The sequence below is a fragment of the Buteo buteo genome, chromosome 26 (genome assembly GCF_964188355.1).
Source record: "Buteo buteo chromosome 26, bButBut1.hap1.1, whole genome shotgun sequence".
In the NCBI taxonomy this organism is placed as follows: domain Eukaryota; kingdom Metazoa; phylum Chordata; class Aves; order Accipitriformes; family Accipitridae; genus Buteo; species Buteo buteo.
The window spans coordinates 14,945,386-14,961,135 of record NC_134196.1 but is presented as its reverse complement, the minus strand read 5'-3'; the positions used below and the strand labels follow the sequence as shown (position 1 = coordinate 14,961,135).

The window sequence follows — 15,750 nt, the reverse complement described above, 5'->3', positions numbered from 1 at the left end:
ATTTCTCTATTGTTTGTGTGGGTCGCTGATTTAGCAGCAGGGGGGAGAAGATGAAAGACTGTAATTTGCAAAATGAAGAAAGTTGGCATAACCCTTAGTGGCAGACGAAACTATTCCTAATTCTTTTCAATTGACTAGATTTCAAGTTGAAAATGTCTCTTTAAGGGATGACATTAATTGATACCATAGGGAAGATTTTTTGGTAGCCTTTTTATTGAGTAAGAAAGAATCCCACTAAAAGCAGTATTGTGAGGTGAAATACATGCGGAGGAAAATATACATTGTCTGAATTCCATTAAGGATGCAGGTGACCTCCAACTGGTTTAAAAGCAGAAAGAAAAGAGTTTAAACTTTATACACGTGTTTTCACGCAAGACCGTAGGGTATTTGAATTATTTGTTAACTTCAAAAAGGCAGAAAAAACCCCCTAAAACAGTCTGGTAGTTCAGCACAGTGCAAGGCTATACAGGTATGTGAAGGAAGCTTTATCTTGGAGCCCCTTATCCTTTTTCATTCCTTTTCCCAACTGTAAGTGGAGTTATATGACAAAGCAAATATTTTTTTTTAAATTTTTTTTTAGAAACAGGGCTCTGAAAGATTCCATTAGCTGAGGTATGCCTTATCTGTGTGTGGAAATACAGAATATGTACATAAAGCTAGTTTAAAAAAAAAACAAAAAAAAAAACGTATGAATCTCTTCTATTTTAAATTTCTCCTCAGATTTTACAATAATGTTATGCAGTCTTATTCATATTGCTTTTAAATATGTATTATTTTAATCCTGGGTTGGGGGAGCAAAGGAACTGGTTTGGTGAGGTTGTTTTCTTTTAAACTTAAGGATCATAACTCATGACAGAGCAGATGGAGTGCATCAGTGAAACATTAAGATTATTAGTAGTGCTATTGGTCCTCAAAAAAGTACTTAACCTAATGCTATTTAACTTACTTTTTATAGGTTATTAATGTGGATGATGATGGTAATGAACTGGGTTCTGGCATAATGGAACTTACAGATACAGAACTAATTTTGTACACCCGTAAAAGGGACTCTGTAAAATGGCACTACCTCTGTCTCCGTCGCTATGGCTATGACTCAAATCTTTTCTCTTTTGAAAGTGGCCGAAGGTGTCAAACTGGACAAGGTATGTGGAATTTTGTTTGTATATAAAGCTTTTTTTAAATTTATTTCATGTTAGAAGACAATTTTGTTTAAAAAAAGTATATTTGCTTGTCCTTTCACAATTGTTATAAAGGCTATAGTTTTATATGTGAATGTGGTTTCTGGAAAAAAAGTAAGTTACCTTGTGAAGAATGGTCTTATGGTAAAATGAGGATTTGAGTTGCACATGGTTTTTGGCATTGTAGGTCTGGAACACTTCATGCTTGTGTGTGTGGATACTTCTGGTCAACTTAGAAGGTGGTTTTGACAAGGAAATTCTCCTACCTCAGAGGTTGACTTGACTTTCAGGGAGGGACAGTGAAACCTGGAACTGTGGAGGAATCTCCTCAGAATACAAAGAATTCTCTATTTTTAGATTTTTAAAAGACTGGATCACTGGTATGAACTGGATATTCCTACCCTATTATTGTCTTCAGTAACACACTTGTGTTTCATCCTCTTTCTAAAACAAATAATACTTCCATTTATGTCAGTGACATCATTCTCAAATTTTGACACATTTTTGTATGAAGTGTGTAAACTCAGCTATGCGCAGTTATTTTCTGTGTGGCTTTAATTGGAAAAAGATGGTTACCTTTCCAGTTCCCAGATCATGCCTACCTTAGTCAAGGTTGGCTCGCAGTGAGAAGACTTAGGCTTTTCTCTCTTCACCTGGAGCAGTCCCTGAGGGAATAGCTGTTTTGGTTGAGGTCTCAGCCTCGTTTTGCATCTTTCTACTGTGATGTAGCTGTGTGTAGGTGGAATTCTTATGTATTTGTATGTTGTGAAATTGAGTTGCAGTTTAATTTTTCTTATAGATTTTTAGCATTTAATAATGTTTTTATCAATAATGAATTTTAGCAATTGCAATTTTTGTTTTTTGCTTTTTGATTTTTTTTTTTTTTTAATTTCACTGTAAAAAATCAGGAATATGAAAGAACTTGATCATAAACAAAGCTAGTCATTCTTCATTGTCCAAGCAGAGGTAAGGGCAGACAGTTTTGGTTTGGTGTTTGTTTGTTTGTTTGTTTTTTTTTGATAAAAGTTTAGAAGTCATTCTCAGCTCATCTCCTAATGAGAAATAGAGATATTTTCAAATGTTACAGTATATTCCATACTAAACTAAATTTTCAGACTTCTAAGAAGAAAGTAATAAACTTTGTTTTGAAGAAAATAACTTTGATTATTTTGCAGGTTTGATTTACTGCTTCTTCTAAACATGTAAAATAGATTGAAAATACTATTTTGAAGGTTCTTTTCCACGGCCTATTAGCAAGTCTGCAAAATTTTCCACCGAGTCTAATTGACTTCTCTGCTTCATTCCTAATTTTTTTTTTTTTTTTTTTTTTTTTAGAGAAGCTTAAGTAGGCTGTGTGAGCAGCAACCCCTTCCTCCCTCTTTTGTTTCTTGCCTTCCTTACGTAATAGTAAAATACTGCAAATATTGAGAAAAAAGAAATCTGGCAGAATATGTTCTCTCTGCTGCCATTTTGCAATGGAGCATTGTTCCTGAGACCTATGCTGGGTTTTGTGGCCACAGTTGCAAAACTTCATCTTCATTTGGTGAGATGACCAAGGAGTTTCTCATTTGAGAATACCCTGAATACTGCCCAGCAACTTTTACTGATTACATTAGTCAATATTCTTGTTTGTGTTTTCTATTTAATCTCAAATTACATCTACTGATAATTTGGCAGAATGCAATGATGGTGAAACAATGAGTTTGTGCTAGGTATTAAAAACTCTGAAGACACATTTTGAGAGCAAAGCTAATAGATAATTCACAATAGAAAACTTGAAGGAGCTGGTATGTCACCATATTGTGTAAGTGACAGACCACACTGTGTTTAATAAAAATCAAGGTTTCATCAAGTTGTTTTTGCTTGTAGTTTCAGTGCCAATTTAGTTCACCTCATCTTTTAAGGAATCAGCAATTTGGAAGCACTTTTTTTAAGCAAAGGGGCAAAGGCAGTTGAATTTCTCAGAAATGTACTGGGAAATTTTTAAAGCTTGTGAACCTAGATCTTTTTATTTTATTTTATTTTTTGTCCATTAAGATTTAAGTATCCAGTGTGAATTTTCAGAAATACACAAAAAATTAAACATGGGCTATTGTACTTCAGATGGATCATGGGTTGAAGAAATATAGTAGAAACAGCTCTATAGCTGCTGTGTTGCAAGCATGAAGCTTATTCAGTGCACCAGCTGAGTATTAATTGTTGAGCATCATTCCTCTTAGCCCATTTACTATATTCCCACCTGGGTTTTTGTGAACTTCTGTCATGCAGAGCATTTCTGGTAGTTCTGATCTGTCACAGTTCTGCGTCCTTAAATAAACATATGATTGTAGTAATTGCCAGCATATAACATAATTGCACTTACAGAACTAGCTATATAGGCAGGTAGTTTTTAGTAAAGATTGTTTTAAGATTGTAATACTCACTTTAAAAAATGAGCACCTGCACCCACGTTTAACAAGCATGTCAACTTTAACTTCATGCTTTCAATGGAAGAATAATCCAAAGCTGCGACTTTGCTGGTGAGGGTAAGTTGGGGCGCTCCCTGCTGTTTAAAGGCAAAGTGGCACAATACACACGCAAAACTCATGGTATTGCTGCTAACTTTGTGTTCTGTGTCTATCCTTTAGCCTAAAGCAATTGGTTTGTTACTGTCCGTTTCACACAGTTTGTCTTACTAGATTTTCATTTTAATCTTCTTAAAGAAACTAAACTTTTACCTAGTGTTTAAATCCTTCTTTCCTGTTCTGCAGGTATCTTATTTTTATGGTAATTTAATAGAAATCTGGTTTAAAAAAATATGACCTAGTAGCACCACAGTAGTTTCGTTTAGTGATTTATTTATTTATTTGTTTAACAGGTATGCTTTTTATCAGCTTAAAAAAAGGAAAAAAATCTTGCCCTGTTTTGTGGTTTGTTTTGGGTTTTTTTACCCCTCATTTAGCACTCAAAACTTAGTTTTGCTCTTAACTGAATCAGTTTTCTGTTCTAAGTTAACTTTTGGTGCATGGGAATCTTATTCTTCTATTAGATAAACACTTTGAAGGTTCTCACAGTAATTTTGTGTGTTTTGGCACAATAAAAATTTCTTAACATTTTTGCTTCTTTAACAGGTATTCATTACATCGATTCCAGTTCTATTTTTTGAAAGTTATGTACGTTGTAAGGCATGTTTCTTACGTTAAAGGATTTTGATTTTTTTCTTGTGTATTTGTAGGAATCTTTGCCTTTAAATGTGCCCGTGCAGAAGAGCTATTTAATATGTTGCAAGAGATAATGCAGAATAATAGCATAAATGTGGTAGAAGAACCAGTAGTAGAAAGGAATAATCATCAAACTGAGTTGGAAGCTCCAAGAACCCCTCGAACACCTACCAGTAAGTATGGTTATACTGTCAGATGACATACCTGAATGTAATGTGGTACTTAGCTGAAAATAGCATTTAATTTGCATTAAAACTTTAATTAAAAAGAAAACTAATTTAAAGCTAAGAGACTGATTACCAGTAATGCATTTTCTTGAGGTACTTGCTGAGGAAGAGAATCCTAAGTCTTGGGAGCAAAACTGCCATAGTCAAGTTCTTCAGCTGTAAGACATAAGTTTTGGGAACTTAGTTGTTGCATAGGAACACTGCTTCAGTGAAGCAGTGTTCTTGTGAACACTTAGGAACACACCTGTTGAATTGCTTTGTAGTAAATCACCATATTTTACTTGTAGCATTTCTGAGAAATGTTAATGTTGAGCAATGTTCCAGCCTCTTTATTAGGGAAAAAAGTAATGGTAATATCCCATCTACAGTGGGTTTGGAATCTTTCTTTTGCTGTTGAGTAGATGGATGGGTAAAGTGAAGTCCTTGTAAAAATACCAGAGGATTTTAGGTAATCTCAGGCAGATGGCTTGGTATTTGCAAATAGGAATTCCAGGTTATTGATGATTTCAGAGAAGGGGAAGCTTAAGTGAATAACTCCCTGTTTGGTAGGGAGGCATGTTGTTAATGGTAGAAAGAGAAGTTGGATAGGGAGTTTACTGTGAGGACTGCAGTGTGTAATACACCTAGACTTCAGTGGTTGCTTCAGACATGTTTCCCAGTAAATACTGGGATGCTATATTCTGCAATTTGCTTTCCCTTTCCTTCCCCCCCAGCAAAATTGAGTCTTGTGAATATTTAATATTGTTTTACATACTTAAATTTATCTTTTGAAAATTGAAAATGAAGATATAAAGCATCTTACTCATATACAGTAAAATGTTCCATTTTAATATGGTTTTGCTTGTTTTCTAATTGAATCAGCTCCTGGGTTCAATGCACAAAGTTTACCTAACGGCTATCCCAGATATCCATCTTTTGGAGATGCTTCATCACATCCTTCAAGCAGACATCCTTCTGTCGGAAGCGCACGCCTCCCCTCTGTTGGTGAAGAATCAACACATCCTTTACTTGTAGCAGAGGAGCAAGTGGGTATTTTTTTCCTCTCCTATAACTTAGGTGCTACATCAATTCAGATTTTTTTAATGCTTGTTCTGTAGGCTTTCATTTGTGTTTTTCAGTATCAAGTGTAATGTATTTCTACTGTATGTTAACTACATCAGAAGAGTATTTGCTTTGCCTCTTTAAAATGATACTTTGTAGGATAGCTTGCTGAGAAAAAGTAACTATTTTAAGTTGCTCTTCATATTTATATACAAATAGAGATATAGAAAGTATGTATTTGCATATACACGTTTCAAAAATTTCAGTAATTATTTTTAAATACGTAAGTTGTACTCTATAATGAGAGATCCTGGTCAAAATGCTTCTTTACATTTAAGTCTTCTATTTGGCAAATAGAAATCATGGAATAATTCAGACTAGAAGGGACCTCTAGAGTCCCCTAGGTCAAATTTTAGTTAGAGGCAGCTGCACAGAGCCTTGTCCTGTCATGCTTTGAATAACCCCAAACAAGGGGATTCCACAGTGTCTCTGTGCCATGTGTTCCAGTGCTTCACCACCTTTATTGTGAAAGCATTTCTCCCTAATAAGTAATCAGATTTTTTTTTCTGTTACAGCTATTGTCCGTTGCCCCTTAGCCTTTTGCTAAACATCTCCAAAAAGAGTCTGGCTCTATCTTTTCTTTATCTGCGAGGTAGTTGAAAACAGCTGTTAGGTGGTTTCCTGGCCTTGTCTTAAGACTGAAGAAGCTTCTCCCTGTATGCTACATGCTCCAGACTCTCTAATCATGGCCCTCCACTGGACTTGCTCCAGTATGGTGATGTCTGTCTTGTACTGGGGAGCCCAGATTCAGTCTCACAAGTACTGAATTGATGGTATCAATCACTTTCCTTAACCTACTGGCTGTGCTTTTGCTAACACAAATCAATGCACATTTGGTTTTCATTGCTGCAACGGCACACTGCTGACTCACATTCAGCTTGCCATCCACCTGGACCCCTGGTGCTTTTTTGCAAGGCTGTTTTTAAGTCAGTTGGTGCCTGTACTGTAGGTGTTGTTCCATATCAGGCACTGGACTTTGCATTTGCTGTTGCTGAACTTCCTGGGGTTTCTATGAGGTCAGTTCTCCGGACTGCTGAGATCCCTCTCTGTGGAAACCCTACCAATCTGGGATAGATTGAAGACTTTCAGAGGGTGTGTTCTATCTCATCGTTCAGGTTGCTGATGAAAATGTTGGTCAAGTTTAATACAATGTAATGTGGTTTACGAAGATTCTTGTGTGTGACAAGAAGCAGTGTTGGAAACCAGAGAAGGTAACCAGAGCAAAGTGCAGTGAACTGGCTTGTGGGAAAGGATTTGTTTGGAGCCCCCCTGGAAGAGTCCAAGTGTTATTGTTGGAGTTATTGAAGAGTAAATGAGTTTAAAGGATCAGTGTAGGAGTCAAGTGAGCTGTAAATAACACTTCAGCTTGTAGAGCCTGACAGAGAAGTTGGGAAGGGTAGATGACTGCTGCTGTAAAATACTACTTGTGCTGTTTGGATATCCAGACACAGAATTAAAATTTAGAGAAGGAATCCATTATTCCAGCCTTTCCCATGCAGTCTTGTGTTGATCCACTGTGGGAACTTGGAGGGATAACCTAGTGGTGTATTTCTGCGTTTCTTAGTGGTATCTGGTGCCAACTCCTGCTCCTTTTCAATTCTGAGTGCCACAGTTCATATGGAATTGTGTATTTTCCTACTTCACTTTCTGGTGTTAGGAGGCTGTTGGCTCTTGATGAAAGAATGGACTGTTCCAGCAGAGAGCCAACCTCTCTTCTCATTGCTTGAGTAGTACACAAGGCGAGATCCTGGGGTTTTTTTAGGTCTTTTTTTTTTTTTTTTTAAATGGACAGTAAGTTTCCTTTGCAGTGTGGAAATTACAAAGATAAATTTAGCCAAAGCAACTGTTGAACTGTTGGTCACTGTCGTGTTAAGGGACAGCAAAGTAGAGCTCTGCTTCACTGATTTGTCTAAGTGAACTAATCAGCTAAGTTGGAGCAACCCAAGGTTGCCCTGACCACAGCAGAGCTGGAATAGAACCTGAAAAGCTGTAACTAGAGCACTACTGAGATAAACATCAAATCAAAATAATTATTAATGTAGGATGTAAATTCTGTTCTTTTATTAGAGTAACATTAACAAAACCAACAACAAAATTTCAGGGAAAAAAACCAAAACTGAGCACAGTTCAGCAAAATGTGAGAGAGATGATCTTCGCTCTTAAACAGCTGCTTTCAAGAGATTTGGTTTTCAGGTATTTTGATTTGGAAAGTGGGGAGCTAAGAAGGAAAGAAAGTTGGGGGGAGGGGGAAAAACACAAATAGCATTTGAATTTCCTTTTTTTTCTTCCTCTTTTAGGTGCATACTTATGTCAACACTACGGGGGTACAAGAGGAAAGAAAAAATCGATCAAGTGTGCATGCGCCACTGGAATCAAAGCTTTCAAACACTGAAACAACTAAAGTGAAAGAAGATCACATGTGTACTGATGACAGAGATGCTCAGGTTCTCCTGGAGCCTGAAGGAGTCAAGTTTGTTTTAGGACCAACACCTGTTCAAAGGCAGTTAATGGAAAGAGAGAAACTGGAGCAACTTGGGAGAGACCAAGTTAGCGGCAGCAGCACAAACAACACTGAATGGGACACTGGGTACGACAGTGATGAACGTAGAGAAACACCATCTGGTAATAAATTGGTGTATGAAAATATAAATAGGTTATCAATCCCTAGTGCCTCAGGGGTCAGGAGAGGTCGTTTGACATCAACCAGTACCTCAGACACCCAGAACATTAACAACTCTGCTCAGAGGAGAACTGCGCTGTTGAACTATGAGAACTTGCCATCCTTGCCTCCTGTTTGGGAAGCCCGCAAGCTGAGTAGAGATGAAGATGACAGTTTAGGACCAAAGACCCCATCTCTGAATGGCTACCACAATAACCTAGATCCAATGCATAATTATGTCAATACAGAGAATGTAACAGTACCAGCAAGTGCTCATAAAGTAGAATTTACACGACGTCGGGACTGTACCCCAACAGTCTTTAACTTTGACATTAGGCGTCCAAGTTTAGAACACAGGCAGCTCAACTATATACAGGTTGACTTGGAAGGTGGTAGTGACTCCGACAACCCTCAGACTCCAAAAACCCCCACCACTCCACTTCCGCAAACTCCAACCAGGCGCACAGAGCTGTATGCTGTGATAGACATTGAAAGAACTGCTGCTATGTCAAGCTTGCAAAAAGCACTGCCCCGAGATGATGGTACTTCTAGGAAAACTAGACATAACAGTACTGACCTGCCTATGTGAGCCTGGGAAGCATTAAATCATTTGCACCTTTTGTGAAGTTTATAAAATTGAAGATGCAAATACTTTGCATTTCTTAACACTAACGCCTTTTATAGACTAATAGAACTTTTTCTGCATACTTCATGTACTTGTCTAACTAAAGGGAATTAATGTAGAGCAAGTATTCATTTAGGTAACACTCTTGCATTCTACAGTAGTAGTAATTACTGCATAGCAGCATCACCACCTTTCACAGTGCCTCTTTAAATTGATTAGAGTCTGAGTGACGTGCCAGTTTTGAATTTATAAATATTCTGGTCTGGTGCCTATACTTGTTAATGGCATTTATAACACTTTTTAAAGCCTCTTGATATGTGCATTATTAGCAGGTAAACCTAATCTTTCAAGATACCCATCTTACGTTCATTCCTCATTGAAGTGGGTCCTCTGGAATGAAATGTATGTAATGCATTAATTCACTCCGTTTGATATACACGAGATATATTGGTTCATCTCAAGGGATATAAACACCACACCTTTTTTGTCTGTTGTTTTGTTTGTGGTTTGTTTTTTTTTTTATGACCACATGGGCAAGAAGGCCTCTAATTCCCAATAGTTTTTTCTTAACTTGTGTGATATTTGAGAGGTCACATCAAAGTTCATTGATCAGAGCTATGAACACATCTAAACCCAGCCTTAAGCTCCTTCTGCTAGAAGAGAATTCTGAGTGGCGTATCAAGTTCCCTGTGAAATCTGACAGAATTTTAATCTCATTAGAGTTTTGTTTGGTTTTTTTTTTGTTTGTTTGTAAAGGAATTCACAGGTTGGCTGTATGAATTAAGGCTCTCTTGTCATTTCTTAGTTCGGTGTCCTTCCTTTCTTTGTATTTGTGTGTTTCTTTTTTACCTGTTCCATAACGTCTTGTTTTAAAAGTCAAAATTTTGTACATAGCTTTAATTATTGTTCAGGGTCATTTATGTGTTTGTCTTACTCTTTGCATTTGACAAAGAAAGACTCTTGAAGGTCAAATGGTTGTCTTTGTCCAGTGTTCTACTTTTTTATGCCTGACAGAAATATCCCAGCTCTCCAGCAGTGTGCATTATTGCACAACTGGAAGGGTTTATTATGCAGTTATTGTCTTCCTCTAAAGCGTCAGACACAGGTTACACGGGAGGCAGGGTACTGGACTTAGTTCTTTCTAGAAAACTGTACATTCTAGCAGTGTGCATCCATAGTTGATCATATAATTTAGAAAGATTCATAGTAAATTATCTGAAGGTAGCATTATCTACAAGCATACTTCTTTTCCTTTTGCAGTTGGTGAACTTGGTTATAATGATGGCTGCTCAGTGTTACAGGTACATCCAGGTAGAATGTTGTTTGTTGAATATGCCAGACGCACCCTTAGCAGAAGTTTTGGGTTTGGTTTTTTTTTTGTTGGTTTTTTTTTTAATACTCTGAATAATTTTAGAATTCTGGCAGTATTGCAGGTGCACCTTGGTACTAGCAGCAGAAGAGATTATTTTTGAGCCTGTGATTGCAAAGGAACTGACACTTGTGTGAACTGGTGTGATGCAAAATAACCCTTGAACTGTGAGTGAGGAAAAACATGCAAGAAAAGCCATTTGGAGATCTGAAAAAGAATTAAGGGTCTTCATGCAATATTTGAATTGAAGTTTTATATAAAACAAACTACAAATATTTTCAGTCTCTTAAATTGGAGTGTGTTCCTGTTCCTTTGTTAACTTTTTCTTTGGTCTTCTCTCAGTTTAGTAGTGGCAGCAGTGGTAGCACCTGAAATACATGCATCTTGCCACACCATTAGGGGATATCAGGCAACCTTTTCACTCTGACTTTCATTATTCTTTACAGACTGCATGGTACTAAAATACTAGATGCACAAAGAACATAATTTGCAGAAGTAAAAGATGGGAGTCATTGAGACCATTATGAGGAATTTAAATTAGATTAAAAAAACCCCTCATTAATGATTTCACAGTCAACCTATGCATACTCTTGTGATAGACCCGTTGACTTGTGGGGAGACCTTGGTACTCAAGAAGGGAATGACTACCTAGAGCTAAACATTTTACAGGTCTGCAGTGTTCGTGCTCCTTCACACCTTTGCCATTGCCTCACCTTACGCTATGGACGGGTCTTGGTCTGCACTGAAGAGAAATTGCCAGGTATTGCAAAATAATTACTGGGTTCATGATTCTGGTGTGATTCTTGTTCTTAGCTTATAGCTTACTTAAATTTGTGAGCTGAACTAATGCTTCAGCATGTGTTTTGAGGCAAACGTGTTTGATCTAGCTAGCTGCCTAGAAATATTTGGTCCTCATCTGTATAGTATGGGTGTTTCAGAAATACTAATTAACTGGACCCTTAAAACACACCTGTGAGGCAGGGAAGTAATATTCTTAATTGACAAATAGGGAAACAGAGGCTTCAGGTAGATCCTAAGTGACCTGCTGAAATTACAGCAACCAACCATATCCCTCCTTAGTTCTGGTGCACTGTTCTACGCGTTTATCGTGAATAGTCTCAGATACAAGGGATGGTCTGAGTAATTTTTTTTATGTTGTTGCAAGTTTCACAGTACTCCACAGTGGGTGTTTTCTTAGCTCTGGTCCCCAGAATTGAGAACATATTGAAATTTCAACTTTCTGTAGCCTTAATTATATTAAGTCTGACATATTTTCCAGGACTACTTTTTACCCTCTTAGATTTTACAGGTGGGATAATGCTTTCTTGTTTTGTGTACGCTGCAAACATACCAGGTAGTCCCTGTTACCTGTGCTACTCATCTTCAGCATTCCTTATTTTCTGCCCCTTGAAGTAGGTGTAGTAGCAATGCACTTTACCCTTTGAGACTTGGTAAATATTTTTTCAATTCAGTCTCTTTTAAAGGCTGTGATGTTAGGTTTAGTGTCTGTAATCTAGGATTCAGTTTTCAGCTGAAATCCCTCCATGGTATTTAGGTCGTATTTATTTTGGGCCCACAGGTTTATAGACTGAGAAACTACAAATACATAACCATTTTCTTTAGTAACTGAGACATGCAAAGTTTACATAAACTAGGTCCTGCAAAAATGGCAGCATCTCCATCAGTTCTGCTTTTTGTCCACAGCATGCAGTTGGCTGCTACCCTTCAAGCACATTTGACATGGGAGAGCCTTTAACTGTAGGTATTCCTTTAATGCAATGATTTGGGAAAAACAAAGATTAGTGTATCTTTTAAACAAGGAAACTGAGTTGATAAAAAAGATGAAACAGTGACCAAAAGTACATAATAAAGATTGTACTAGAAGTACAGTTAGTGAGAATTTAATCCATTGGTTATATCAGGAATATTTATTTTTTCTCAGATTGATGTCAAGAGGAGGACCAATTTTTTTAATTTTGTGGTGTTTCTTGGTGACTCCATAAAACAATATTAAAAAGACCATTCTGAAAACCTTAACTCTCATTAGAACATTTTTTGTTTCCCCTGGTAAGTATGTTTTGCATATGACAGGGGTTGAATGTAATGGTGTGCATAGAAGCACTATTCTGGCTCCTTTTAAAGTCTACAGAACTCTTATAGAAATCTTAAGTGTTCAAATAAACATTTCATATCATAAACTGCTTAATTCCCCCCCATCCCCAGATGTTTGGATATTTGTGTGTGCCTTTACACCTCTGACTAGGTGCTTGGGTGTAAAAGGACCACAGAAAGGTGTAAGCTGTACAAAGCCCAAACCAATGTCAAAACAGGGCTGCTCTTTTGCAGGTGACAGACCAGCAGTTGATTTCACAGGTTTTTATAACAGTGTGTATTGGCTCAAAATCTAGCTGTCCTTGTTTTTGTTTTATATTTAACCACTTCTCAGTGAGACAGAGTCAGGAGAGAGCAGATTGTCTTTATTCACTGTCAGTGAAGTAAAAATGCAAGTTCTGATTAGTGTCAGTTACTACTTTGAGCATATAATGATGTATCTGATTGGGACCTCTATTTCTAAGCAGTATTCTCCTCTTTGTGTAAGGTGGGATCAATGGTGAAATTCCATTTCTGCACTGTACTAATTTATTTAATGGCTGCAAATAAGATGAAGCTGATTTAGTAGGAACTAATAGTAGACTTAAATATGAAATTCTCTTATTTCCCCTAAAGAAGTTTGGTCCTTGAGTTTAATAGATAGAATTAGGTATTTTTGGAATTTAATGATAAGATCTTTCCCATCTTTTCCTTGAGGTAGCAATTCAGGCATTTATATTTGACAGTATTTACTTAATATAAACATAAGTTCATTTATGATATCTTTATTTTAAATTCATATACACTCCAAAAAAAAAAAATCCAGAAGAAATTCCACCACAAAAAACTGCGTTAAAATGGAGTCAAGGTTGCTGATGTCCTTCTTACAGAGCATATATGAAAAAGACAGGAAGCCATGAGTTAAGGTTCTTTTGCAATCTTTAGGAATTACTTCCTCTTTTGGACAAGATAAGTGAATAAGAAAAAAAGAAAAAAACCCCAACAACTTAGTAGCTGTAACTCTGACCGTGTGTACACTATTCCCTGTGGTACTGTGCTGTAAGGTATGTGACTAAGTTTGTTAGATGTCTTATGAGGATATTATCCTAACATGGTGTTTACTCCAGATTAACGCAGTATTTTGTTTGGAAATATGTAGGTGTACAGATAGAAATAGAATATGAGAGATAAAGTTACCTTTAAAGCTGATGAAACAAGTGTTGGACATTTCTATATTTTTATATATTACAAAGGGCATTTTGAAATTTTCTTGCAGTTTTAGTAATTATTTAGTGTGGTAATATACATATATTGTGACAACGTTTTCTGCTATATCCATTACTTTGGTGTAATTCTATTTTATGTAGCAAATATGTGTATATACAAAGGAGATTATGTAAAAAATACGATTAAGAAATAGGCTTGAGCCCTTCAGAACAGGGACCGTCTTCCTCTGTGTCTGCAAAGTACTTAATGCCTTGGGGTCCCAGCCACAGCTCACGTCTGAGACCCGTGGTGACCGAATTGCCAAGCGATGAGCATGGAGGAGCAGCTCCTCTGCTTTCCACAAGAAGCCTTAGTACAAAAGGTGCCATGAAGCTCACCTTGCCCCTCCCTGGTGCTGGGGCTGTGCTCTACACGGTCATTCCCAACGCCGCCTGCCAACAACCCAGAGAGCCCGTGTGTCCTCTGCTCCAGTCCTTCCCCTTGGCAGTAGGAAAGGAAGTCCGAGGTAGGAGCTTTGATGTCATCAGGGAATCTTCCTTGTTAGCAGGGTGATCCTTCCGGAGCTTGTGCGGGCCTCATGCAGCGTCCTTTGAAGCCAAATGAATGATTTGTGTTGACTTCAAGGGCCCCTGGATGTGCTCCTACAAGATCAAGTTCTGCTGATGTAACAGCTCTGTTACACCTGAGGACCTGGTTGGTCAAGTTCTTCAGGAATGGTCTAAAAATACTGTAAAAATATAAATATATTTAATTACATGTACTGAAAAAAAAATCCTATTTGTTGTGGTCAGAGTTGAGATTATTATGTGAATTTTGTTTTCTTAGTCATACTTGCATATATATTGCTTTAACTATTATGTATGAAAGAGGAAGTGATTCTAAAGTGTGTGAAAGATCAGGATTACACCTGTTTTTTAATGGTTATGTTATTTAGGAATGGATGTCAGCAAATTTAACTCCATATTAATGCAGTTTTTTTGCATTAGAATATGTGTGTATATCATACACCAACATTTTATATATAATATATTATATATTTGGTACTAACTTTGTATTTTCCCTGAAATTTTGCCAAATCTCGAACACAGATGTTCTCACTTGTAAGACTTTGGTACTTAATAACTGAATGTATAAGAAATGCTCTGGTATGAAAGGAAAGAGTGTTGTATGGTGTCCCACAATACAGACGTCTCAACCAGCAGGCACGTTGCCTTTTTCACATCTTGCTTCATTGCAGCATCGCCTTTTGTCTCCTGAAAAACAGTCTGTGTTTTAACTCAACTGCAGACCTGCCATTACAGTACAGCTGAATACTGCGCTAGCATGAAAGCTGACTGGTAGTAGTAAGAATACAATAGTCACCAGTGTGCCACAAATGCATTTATTAAATGCAGAAATAGACATTTCTACAAAGGCCAAAATCTTATGTTGTATGTTCCTTTCTTGTCATTACATTGTATGATACTGTAAGATTATTGTATGTCCTAATTTGCATTATAAAATGTTTTTTCCTACTTAAAGGCATAAATATAGCAACTTTGTATAAAGGTAGCTTTCTAGATTTTTATTTCTTTTATATAAAAAAGTCTAAACAGTGGGAGTACCATTGCCAAATTGTTTATAAAATTTCAATTAATTTGCCCTGTTCAATGAATTTGTTTTTACAAGCATTCCGTATTTCTTTTATGAAAAAAGTGATATTATACTATGCAGAGTGTATTTTTATGCCATTCCACATTAATCTCTTTTAAAAAAAATTAATTTCACTTGTTTTAAGCTGTCATTATTGAGAAAGCTTACCAAATGTGCATTTTTTAAAAATGTATTATGTATTATGACAACATTTTTCCCCTTTAACAGTGCCAACTTCATTTGGAAAAAAAAAATTGTAGCATGGCAATAAACTATTGATTTTACATTGAAAATCGTCTGTGGGTTACTTCAGTATTTCCCAGTGTTAGTGTCGCTGTATTGTATTTCATTAGTAAAACCTTTTTTTGCTTTTCTTTAAATCATTGCTTCAGGTACCTATCTATTTCCATCCCTACCCTTCCCCTTGTATTCCACTCAACA

At 36.7% G+C, this 15,750-nt stretch overlaps 1 protein-coding gene across 2 annotated transcripts in view; it reads left to right on the top strand.

The window, feature by feature from the left end:
- The window catches only part of FRS2 (fibroblast growth factor receptor substrate 2), a 58,996-nt gene extending 43,394 nt beyond the window's left edge, over nt 1-15,602 (top strand). For both annotated transcript variants that reach the window (XM_075057797.1, XM_075057799.1), the window contains exons 4-7: nt 956-1,142; nt 4,393-4,551; nt 5,467-5,630; nt 8,004-15,602. In XM_075057797.1, the coding sequence (XP_074913898.1) occupies nt 956-1,142; nt 4,393-4,551; nt 5,467-5,630; nt 8,004-8,954 (1,461 nt within the window). In that variant the 3' untranslated portion in view covers nt 8,955-15,602. The remainder of the gene's footprint in view (nt 1-955; nt 1,143-4,392; nt 4,552-5,466; nt 5,631-8,003) is intronic.
- Nucleotides 15,603-15,750: the final 148 nt, after the last annotated feature.